General features: G+C 43.3%; 1 protein-coding gene across 2 annotated transcripts in view; it reads left to right on the plus strand.

Moving 5' to 3' along the window:
• The window catches only part of LOC133541952 (transcription factor IIIB 90 kDa subunit-like), a 277169-nt gene that overhangs the window by 159989 nt on the left and 105178 nt on the right, over positions 1 to 12002 (plus strand). For both annotated transcript variants that reach the window (XM_061885688.1, XM_061885689.1), the window contains exons 13-15: positions 4665 to 4726; positions 4897 to 4978; positions 5051 to 5109. In XM_061885688.1, coding sequence (XP_061741672.1) covers positions 4665 to 4726; positions 4897 to 4978; positions 5051 to 5109 — 203 coding nt within the window. The remainder of the gene's footprint in view (positions 1 to 4664; positions 4727 to 4896; positions 4979 to 5050; positions 5110 to 12002) is intronic.

Below are 12002 nucleotides of genomic sequence, written 5' to 3' on the forward strand. Positions count from 1 at the left end.
ACACTCACAATATTATGTTAGGTCCACTGTAGACTGGACTCTCACTATTATGTTAGATCCAGTATGGACTGGACTCTCAAAATATTATGCTAGATCCACTATGGACTGGAGTCTCACAATATTATGTTAGATCCACTATGGACTGGACACTCACAATATTATGTTAGGTCCACTGTAGACTGGACTCTCACTATTATGTTAGATCCACTATGGACTGGACTCTCACAATATTATGTTGGATCCACTGTAGACTGGACTCTCACTATTATGTTAGATCCACTATGGACGGGACTCTCACAATATTATGTTAGGTCCACTGTAGACTGGACTCTCACTATTATGTTAGATCCACTATGGACTGGACTCTCACAATATTATGTTAAATCCACTATGGACGGGACTCTCACAATATTATGTTAGGTCCACTGTAGACTGGACTCTCACTATTATGTTAGATCCACTATGGACTGGACTCTCACAATATTATGTTAAATCCACTATGGACTGGACTCTCACAATATTATGTTAGATCCACTATGGACTGGACTCTCACTATTATGTTAGATCCACTATGGACTGGACTCACAATATTATGTTAGATCCACTATGGACTGGACGCTCACAATATTATGTTAAACCACTATGGACTGGACTCTCACTATTATGTTTGATCCAATACGGACTGTACTCTCACTATTATGTTAGATCCAGTATGGACTGGACGCTCACAATATTATGTTAGGTCCACTGTAGACTGGACTCTCACTATTATGTTAGATCCACTATGGACTGGACTCTCACAATATTATGTTAGATCCACTATGGACTGGACTCTCACAATATTATGTTTGATCCTATACGGACTGTACTCTCACTATTATGTTAGATCCAGTATGGAGTGGACTCTCAAAATATTATGCTAGATCCACTATGGACTGGACTCTCACAATATAATGTTAGATCCACTATGGACTGGAGTCTCACAATATTATGTTAGGTCCACTGCAGACTGGACTCTCACTATTATGTTAGATCCACTATGGACTGGACTCTCACTATATAATGTTAGATCCACTCGACGCCCTTTGCCCCGGTTGCCCATTGGGGAGGGGCTGGGGGGTCCCCCATCTGCGATCCTCTCCAAGGTTTCTCATTGTCATCCCATTGGGTTGTGTTTTTCCTTGCCCTGTTGTGGGATCTGAGCCGAGGATGTCGTTGCGGCTTGTGCAGCCCTTTGAGACACTCGTCATTTAGCGCTATATAAATAAACATTGATTGATTGATTGTCCTCGTGTTTAGCTGTGTGACATCACATGCCTGGCGCCGTCGTTCTAACTGAACTATTTTTTTTAATTAAGAATCGTTGCAAGTAAGAATCGCGTTTCATTTGAAAATCTTAATTTATTTATTTTTTGACACCCCGTTGAGGGGATCCGGTTTGGTGACCGCAGGATTAGGTCTCTGCTTTTTGCAGAAGCTGTGGTCCTGTTGGCTTCATCTGGCCAGGATCTTCAGGTCTCACTGGATCGGTTCGCAGCCGAGCGTGAAGTGACCAGGATGAGAACCAGCACCTCCAAGTCCGAGTCCATGGTCCTCGCCCGGAAAAGGGCGGAGTGCCATTTCCGGGTTGGGGAGGAGACCCTGCCCCAAGTGGAGGAGTTCAAGTACCTAGGAGTCTTGTTCACGAGTGGGGGAAGAGTGGATCGTGAGATCGACAGGCGGATCGGTGCGGCGTCTTCAGTAATGCGGACGTTGTATCGATCCGTTGTGGTGAAGAAGGAGCTGAGCCGGAAGGCAAAGCTCTCAATTTACCGGTCGATCTACGTTCCCATCCTCACCTATGGTCATGAGCAGGGGGTCTTAAACATGCGGGCACTTTGATATGAGAATTTAATGCGGCCCGCGAGTTTAACATGAACGGAGCTTGACAGCGTCATACTTGCCAACGTTCCCAATTCTCCCGGGAGTCCCCCTTAATTTCAAGGCATCCATTCTCTAGAAAACCCTGACAATTTCTACCCAATCAATATTACTCATGGGGTGCCATATTTGCGCTGCTTTTAGCGCCCTCTACATCCTGTACAGACTGCGTGCAAGCCCATTTATTTGTTGCAGTACCCACGTGTGATGTTGCAAGACATGTTTGATCAACAGCCATACAGGTCACACTGAGGGTGGCCGTAAAAAAAAAACTTTAACACTGTTACAAATATGTGCCAGACTGTGAACCAACACCAAACAAGAATGACAAACACCTTTCAGGAGAACATCTGCACTGTAATACAACATAAACAAAACAGAACAAATACCCAGAATCCCATGTAGCCCTAACTCTTCCGGGCAACAATAAACACACCCCCACCCTTCCTACTTGCGTCGGTTGACAGCTAGATTTTTTGTGGACATGTTCCATAAATATTGATGTTAAAGATTTATTTTTTTTGTGAAGAAATGTTTAGAAGTTCATGAATCCAGATGGATCTCTATTACACTTTAAGTTGATGATTACTTTTATGTTTAGAAATCTTTATTTATAATTGAATCGCTTGTTTATTTTTTCACCGAGTTTTTTGTAGTTATTTTTATATATTTTTTTCCCAAATAGTTCAAGAAAGACCACTACAAATGAGCACTATTTTGCTCTGTTATACAATTTAATAAATCAAAAACTGATGACATAGTGCTGTATTTTACTTCTTTATCTCTTTTTTTCAACCAAAAATGTTTTGCTCTGATTAGGGGGTACTTGAATTAAAAAAAATGCTCACAGCGGGTACATCACTGAAAAAAGGTTGAGAACCACTGTTTTAGAGGACGGTGAAGGGAAAATGGTTGCACCGGTAGATTGTCGGGAGGTGCACTGAAATTCAGGAGTCTCCCGGAAAAATCGTGAGGGTTGGCTTTCCCGCCCTGGCAATGCTACGGAAAGCCATTCATAGAAGGTGAATTCATTAAAAAGTGCTAGTTAGATTTATTAAGAAATCTATTCTTGCGGCCCAGCCTCACACAGTTTCTGCATCCAGTGGCCCCCAGGTAAATTGAGTTTGAGACCGAAAGGACAAGATCACGGGTACAAGAAGCCGAAATGAGTTTCCTCCGCCGGGTGGCGGGGATTGGGTGAGAAGCTCTGTCATCCAGGAAGAGCTAAAAGTAAAGCCGCTGCTCCTCCACATCGAGAGGAGCCAGATGAGGTGGTTTTGGGCATCTGGTCATCAGATGCCACCCGAACGCCTCCCTAGGGAGGCCATGGGGAAGACCCAGGATACATTGGGAAGACTATGTCTCCCAACTGGCCTGGGAACGCCTCGGGATCCCCTGGGGAGACTTGGACGAAGTGACTAGGGAGAGGAAATTCTGGGCTTCCCTGCTTAGGCTGCTGCCCCCGCGACCCGACCTCAGATATGCGGAAGAAGATGTATGGATGGACCCCTGGGCTAACTTGTTTTATCGCGTGCATGCTATCAGCCCAAAGACACCTAATGAACGACGAGATGCTTCACTTTAACTTATCGAGTTCGATTCATCGACTTAACCATTTTTCGCTGATATTGGACCAATATCCATCCATCCATCCATCATCTTCCGCTTATCCGAGGTCGGGTCGCGGGGGCAACAGCCTAAGCAGGGAAACCCAGACTTCCCTCTCCCCAGCCACTTCGTCTAGCTCTTCCCGGGGGATCCCTTGGCGTTCCCAGGCCAGCCGGGAGACATAGTCTTCCCAACGTGTCCTGGGTCTTCCCCGTGGCCTCCTACCGGTTGGACGTGCCCTAAACACCTCCCTAGGGAGGCGTTCGGGTGGCATCCTGACCAGATGCCCGAACCACCTCATCTGGCTCCTCTCAATGTGAAGGAGCAGCGGCTTTACTTTGAGTTCCTCCCGGATGGCAGAGCTTCTCACCCTATCTCTAAGGGAGAGGAAACTCATTTCGGCCGCTTGTACCCGTGATCTTATCCTTTCGGTCATGACCCAAAGCTCATGACCATAGGTGAGGATGGGAACGTAGATCGACCGGTAAATTGAGAGCTTTGCCTTCCGGCTCAGCTCCTTCTTCACCACAACGGATCGGTACAACGTCCACATTACTGAAGACGCCGCACCGATCCGCCTGTCGATCTCACGATCCACTCTTCCCCCACTCGTGAACAAGACTCCTAGGTACTTGAACTCCTCCACTTGGGGCAGGGTCTCCTCCCCAACCCGGAGATGGCACTCCACCCTTTTCCGGGCGAGAACCATGGACTCGGACTTGGAGGTGCTGATTCTCATTCCGGTCGCTTCACACTCGGCTGCGAACCGATCCAGCGAGAGCTGAAGATCCCGGTCAGATGAAGCCATCAGGACCACATCATCTGCAAAAGCAGAGACCTAATCCTGCGGTTACCAAACCGGAACCCCTCAACGCCTTGACTGCGCCTAGAAATTCTGTCCATAAAAGTTATGAATAGAATCGGTGACAAAGGACAGCCTTGGACCAATATCGAACCTGTAAACACCCCCTATAGCTCCCCCTTTATCCACCATTTGTGGCTCCGTGGTGGCTTACTAGGCAGGCGGCATAGAACCATGGTCACCCTGTGATGGGGATAGGGATAGTCACCTGACTCAAAACAAAAAACTGCTGTTGAAAATGTCCCAAGAAAGGTTGACCGTCTTTGTGTGACAGGTGACTCTGTCGAAGGCGGCGAGCTGGACCTCAGCGGCATTGACGACAGCGAGATTGAGCTGGTACGCACGCACTAACTGACACTACCAACTGAAAATTGTTAGAAAATCAATCCAGGCTCGTTGGACCGCAGCGGCCCGACTTGACCTTGGACCTTGTCAGCCGTCATTGCAAATCTATGATATCCGCTCGGGGAAGTTGTTTGTAAACACCGGCTGATGTGTGTGCGCAGTACCTGCTGAACGACCAGGAAGTCCAGGTGAAGACGGCCATGTGGATCGCCCAGAACTCGGACTACCTCAAGGAGCAAAAAGGTTTGTCACGCCATTGTCTTGACGCGGGCATCGCCGTGCGAGGCCGGCTGACACGTGGACCCTGTTTTGCAGAAAAGGAAGCCAAGATCGCCTTGGAGAAGGAGCAAGGCGTCTACAAGGAGAAGAAGAAGGTAGGAAGCATGGGAAATATTCAATTTATTGTAATAATTTCAACAACAAATTAGTGTTGTCCCGATACCAATATTTTGGTACCGGGTACCAATTGTTTCAATACGTTTCGGTACTTTTTTAAATAAAGGGGACCACAAAAAATTGCATTATTGGCTTTATTTTAACAATCACTAATAGGTTGATTGGCAACACTAAATTGGCCCTAGTGTGTGAATGTGAGTGTGAATGTTGTCTGTCTATCTGTGTTGGCCCCGCGATGAGGTGGCGACTTGTCCAGGGTGTACCCTGCCTTCCGCCCGATTGTAGCTGAGATAGGTGCCAGCGCCCCCCGCAACCCTGAAAGGGAATAAGCGGTAGAAAATGGATGGATGGATAATAAGCCGGTGTTCTTGGAACGTAGGTTTCTGGATGGAATGTGGAGTACAATTACCATGAATTGATTAACGTGGACCCCGACTTAAACAAGTTGAAAAACTTATTGGGGTGTTACCATTTAGTGGTCAATTGTACGGAATATGTACTGTACTGTGCAATCTACTAATAAAAGTATCAATCAATCAATACAATCAGCAAGATCGGATCGGAATAGACCGTTTAGTATTTTTTACATAAGTCATTAAGCCTGATTGCAGCGGACCATTCAGATCTAAACGAAGAACCGTTTAATTGCCTCAGCCATCGTGCTCTTAAACACAAACTGATCTATCCTTTGCACTGAGTTCACGTTCACCAACTGCTCACTGTCCACTTCACTCATGTGATTATCTACACCAGGGGTGTCAAACTCAAATACATCCATCCATCCATCCATCCATCCATCTTCTTCCGCTTATCCGAGGTCGGGTCGCGGGGGCAGCAGCCTAAGCAGGGAAGCCCAGACTTCCCTCTCCCCAGCCACTTCGTCTAGCTCTTCCCGGGGGATCCCGAGGCGTTCCCAGGCCAGCCGGGAGACATAGTCTTCCCAACGTGTCCTGGGTCTTCCCCGTGGCCTCCTACCGGTTGGACGTGCCCTCAACACCTCCCTCGGGAGGCGTTCGGGTGGCATCCTGACCAGATGCCCGAACCACCTCATCTGGCTCCTCTCGATGTGGAGGAGCAGTCCACTCAAATACGGGGTGGGCCAAAATTTAAAACTGAACAAAGCCGCGGGCCAAGGTTGAACAAATTAACCTTTAAATAGGGACCCAAACAAGTTTTGCAATGAATATTGAACAAGCAAGGCTTAAATAGGGCAGCACGGCGGTACAGGGTTTAGTGCATCTGCCTCACAATACGAAGGTCCTGAGTAATCCTGGGTTCAATCCCGGGCTCGGGATTTTTCTGTGTGGAGTTTGCATGTTCTCTCCGGGGACTCGGGCTTCCTCCCATTGAACAGGCAGAGCTTATATAACGTAATAGTGCAAAATCAACTTTCCAAAAACATTTCTGGTATATTAAATACAATTTAATTAAAAAAAGGAATGCCTCTTTTGTATTTGCAGCCTTCTGAGGTAAATATCAACATTAACTTTTTTCACAGGCTAATAAATCCGAAAATAAAATAAAAATGAGGTGGGCGGGGTTTGGTGGTAGCGGGGGGTGTATATTGTAGCGTTCCGGAAGAGTTAGTGCTGCAAAGGGTTCTGGGTAATTGTTCTGTCGTGTTTATGTTGTGTTACGGTGCGGGTGTTCTCCCGAAATGTGTTTTGTCATTCTTGTTTGGTGTGGGTTCGCAGTGTGGCGGATATTAGTAACAATGTTAAAGTTGTTTATATGGCCACCCTCAGTGTGACCTGTATGGCTGTTGACCAAGTATGCGTGGCATTCGCATTGGTGTGTGTGAAAGCCGCATATATTATGTGACTTGACCAACACGCTGTTTATATGGAGGAAAAGAGGATGTGACGACATGTTGTGGTGGACGCTAAAGGCAGTGCCTTTAAGGCACGCTCCCAATATTGTTGTCCGGGTGGAAATCGGGAGAATGGTTGCCCAGGGAGATTTTCAGGAAGGGCACTAAACTTCGGGAGTCTACCGGGTAAATCGTGAGGGTTTGGCAAGTATGAGTATTAGCGGTGAATGTGGTGTTACCGGCAGGCCAGCTATAATGTTAATTTGATGTTGCCTCAAGGGCCAAATGAAATTAAATGGCGGGCCAAATTTGGCCCGCGGCCCAGAGTTTGATACCCATGATCAACTGGGTGGCATAGCTCGGTTGGTAGAGTGGCCGTGCCAGCAACTTGAGGGTTGCAGGTTCGATTCCCACTTGTGCCATCCTAGTTACTGCCGTTGTGTCCTTGGGCAAGACACTTTAGCCACCTGCTCCCAGTGCCACCCACACTGGTTTAAATGTAACTTAGATATTGGGTGTCACTATGTAAAGCGCTTTGAGTCACTTGAGAAAAGCGCTATATAAATATAATTCACTTCACTTCACTTCATCTACACGCACAGACCAGCTCTTTGATCTTACTGTGTTCATATCCTGTTTTGACATTTTATTTTCAGTACAGATGTCTGATAATATCGGACTGCTGATATTATCGGCCGACAAATGCTTTAAAATGTAATATCAGAAATGATTGGAATCTGTTTCAAAAAGTTAAATTTATGACTTTTTAAAACGCCGCTGTACGGAGTGGTACGCAAACCTAGGGAGAAGTACAGAGCACCTGCGTCTCCCAGTCATACTTGCCAACCCTCCCGATTTTCCAGAGAGACTAGAATTTTAGTGCCCCTCCCGAAAGTCTCCCGGTGTAACCATTCTCCCGAATTTCTCCCGATTTACACCAAGACAACAATACGGGGGCGTGCCTTAAAGGCACTGCCTTTGCGTGCCGGCCTAATGACATGATGTCTACGGATTTTCACACACACAAGTGAATGCAAGCATACTTGGTCAACAGCCATACAGGTCACACTGAGGGTGGCTGTATGAACAACTTTAACACCGTTACAAATAAGCGCCACACTGTGAACCCACACCAAACAAGAATGACAAACACGTTTCGGGAGAACTTCCACACTGTAACACAACATGAACACAACAGAACAAATACCCAGAACCCCTTGCAGCACTTACTCTTCCGGGACGCTAAAATATATACCTCCCCGCCCCCCAACCCCGCCCACCTAAACCTCCTCGTGCTCTCTCAGGGAGCGCATGTTCCAAATTCCAAGCTGCTGTTTTGAGGCATGTTAAAAAAAAATAATGCACTTTGTAAATTCAATAATAAATATGGCAGTGCCATGTTGGCACTTTTTTTCCATAACTTGAGTTGATTTATTTTGGAAAACCTTGCTACATTGTTTAATGCATCCAGCGGGGCATCACAACAAAATTAGGCATAAATATGTGTTAATTCCACGACTGTATATATTGGTATCGGTTGATATCAGAATCGGTAATTAAGAGTTGTACTATATCGGATATCGGCGAAAAAGCCATTATCGGACATCTCTAATTTTCAGCTGAGTTCTGCTAGTTAATCTTTCACATAGCGCCATTGCACAAAAAAAAATCTAGAAAAAATGTGTCTGGGGGCCGGTATTATTTTTAGGAACACTAATATAAAACCTTACATTAATGTCTGATTGAATGCTAAAAACGTTATGAGAGACCGCCTTAAAAACGGAATGGAATTTCACATTTTATTACTGAAAAGACACCCAGAATGTACATGAAAATAAAGAATGTGAGATTTCCAATATTAACTATGAACGATAAAACACTGATTATTGACATTTAAACGTCACACCTCCTCTTCATCCACATATACAAACACATCAAAATATGATTGCCAAGGGTACAAAAACCACCTACAATCTAATATACAGTGGGGCAAAAAAGTATTTAGTCAGCCACCGATTGTGCAAGTTCTCCCACTTAAAATGATGACAGAGGTCTGTAATTTTCATCATAGGTACACTTCAACTGTGAGAGACAGAATGTGGGAAAACAAAATGCAGGAATTCACATTGTTGGAATTTTAAAGAATTTATTTGTAAATTATGGAGGAAAATAAGTATTTGGTCAACCATTCAAAGCTCTCACTGATGGAAGGAGGTTTTGGCTCAAAATCTCACGATACATGGCCCCATTCATTCTTTCCTTAAAACGGATCAGTCGTCCTGTCCCCTTAGCAGAAAAACAGCCCCAAAGCATGATGTTTCCACCCACCATGCTTCACAGTAGGTGTGGTGTTCTTGGGATACTACTCAGTATTCTTCTTCCTCCAAACACGACCAGTTGAGTTTATACCAAAAAGTTCTATTTTGGTTTCATCTGACCACATGGCATTCTCCCAATCCTCTGCTGTATCATCCATGTATCCATTTTGGTATAAACTCAACTCCTCGTGTTTGGAGGAAGAAGAATACTGAGTTGCATCCCAAGAACACCACACCTACTGTGAAGCATGGGGGTGGAAACATCATGCTTTGGGGCTGTTTTTCTGCTAAGGGGACAGGACGATTGATCCGTGTTGAGGAAAGAATGAATGGGGCCATGTATCGTGAGATTTTGAGCCAAAACCTCCTTCCATCAATGAGAGCTTTGAATGGTTGACCAAATACTTATTTTCCACCATAATTTACAAGTAAATTCTTTAAAATCCCTACAATGTGAATTCCTGGATTTTTTTTTCACATTCTGTCTCTCACAGTTGAAGTGTACCTATGATGAAAATTACAGACCTCTGTCATCATTTTAAGTGGGAGAACTTGCACAATCGCTGGCTGACTAAATAATTTTTTGCCCCACTGTATCTGATGCATTGCTAAGCTGTAAAAACAGGGGTAGGGAACCTATGGCTCTAGAGCCAGATGTGGCTGCATGTGGCTCTCAGATAAATCTTAGCTGACATTGCTTAACACGATAAGTAATGAATAATTCCGCTGGTAATCGCGATGTTAAAAATAACGTTCGAAATATAAAACATTGTAATGCATTTTAATCCATCCATCCATTTTCTACCGCACCTGTTCAAGAAATAACATCCATCCATTTTCTACCGCTTATTCCCTTTTGGGGTTGCGGGGGGCGCTGGCGCCTATCTCAGCTACAATCGGGCGGAAGGCAGGGTACACCCTGGACAAGTCGTCACCTCATCGCAGGGCCAACACAGACAGACAACGTTCACACACTAGGGCCAATTTAGTGTTGCCAATCAACCTATCCCCAGGTGCATGTCTTTGGAAGTGGGAGGAAGCCGGAGTACCTGGAGGGAACCCACGCACTCACGGGGAGAACATGCAAACTCCACACAGAAAGATCCCGAGCCTGGATTTGAACCCAGGACTGCAGGAACTTCGTATTGTGAGGCAGACGCACTAACCCCTCTGCCACTGTGAAGCCCTCAAGAAATAACAATGTTATTAAAAATAATTAGACTTATTATATTCTAAAAATGTTGGTTTTACTTTAAAAATGCACGCATTAAGTTGTATTCGTGTTAAAAAATATGATATGGCTCTCACGGAAATACATTTTTAAAATATTTGGCTTTCATGGATCTCTCAGCCAAAAAGGTTCCCGACCCATTAACACAATAAGTAATGAATAATTCCGCTAGTAATCACAATGTTAAAAATAACGTTCAAAATATAAAACATTCTAATGCATTTTAATCCATCCATCCATTTTTTACCGCACCTGTTCAAGAAAAAACAATGTTTTTAAAAATAAATACTCATTTTACTCTAAAAAATGTTGGTTTTACTTTAAAAAATGCACGCATTTATTTGTATTCGTGTTCAAAAATATGATATGGCTCTTTACGGAAATACATTTTAAAATATTTGGCTTTCATGGCTCTCTCAGCCAAAAAGGTTCCCGACCCATTAACACGATAAGTAATGAATAATTCCGCTGGTAATCACGATGTTAAAAATAACGTTCAAAATATAAAACATTCTAATGCATTTTAATCCAGCCATCCATTTTTACCGCACCTGTTCAAGAAATAACAATGTTATTAAAAATAAATACTCATTTTACCTTAAAAAATGTTGGTTTTACTTAAAAAAATGAACTCATTTAGTTGTATTCAGTGTTAAAAAATATGATATGGCTCTCACGGAAATACATTTTAAAATATTTGGCTTTCATGGCTCTCTCAGCCAAAAAGGTTCCCGACCCCTTAACACGATAAGTAATGAATAATTCCGCTAGTAATCACGATGTTAAAAATAACGTTCAAAATATAAAACATTCTCATGCATTTTAATCCATCCATCCATTTTTACCGCACCTGTTCAAGAAATAACAATGTTATTAAAAATAAATACTCATTTTACCTTAAAAAATGTTGGTTTTACTTAAAAAAATGCACGCATTTAGTTGTATTCAGTGTTAAAAAATATGATATGGCTCTTTACGGAAATACATTTTTAAAATATTTGACTTTCATGGCTCTCTCAGCCAAAAAGGTTCCCGACCCATTAACACAATAAGTAATGAATAATTCCGCTAGTAATCACGATGTTAAAAATAAAGTTAAAAATATAAAACATTCTCATGCATTTTAATCCAGCCATCCATGTTTACCGCACCTGTTCAAGAAATAATGTTATTAAAAATAAATACTCATTTTACTCGAAAAAATGTTGGTTTTACTTAAAAAAATGAACTCATTTAGTTGTATTCAGTGTTAAAAAATATGATATGGCTCTCATGGAAATACATTTTTAAAATATTTGGCTTTCATGGCTCTCTCAGCCAAAAAGGTTCCCGACCCATTAACACGATAAGTAATGAATAATTCCGCTGGTAATCACGATGTTAAAAATAACGTTCAAAATATAAAACATTCTAATGCATTTTAATCCAGCCATCCATTTTTACCGCACCTGTTCAAGAAATAACAATGTTATTAAGAATAAATACTAATTTTACTCTAAAAAATGTTGGTTT

The sequence above is a fragment of the Nerophis ophidion genome, linkage group LG24 (assembly GCF_033978795.1).
Source record: "Nerophis ophidion isolate RoL-2023_Sa linkage group LG24, RoL_Noph_v1.0, whole genome shotgun sequence".
NCBI classification, from domain to species: Eukaryota; Metazoa; Chordata; class Actinopteri; order Syngnathiformes; family Syngnathidae; genus Nerophis; species Nerophis ophidion.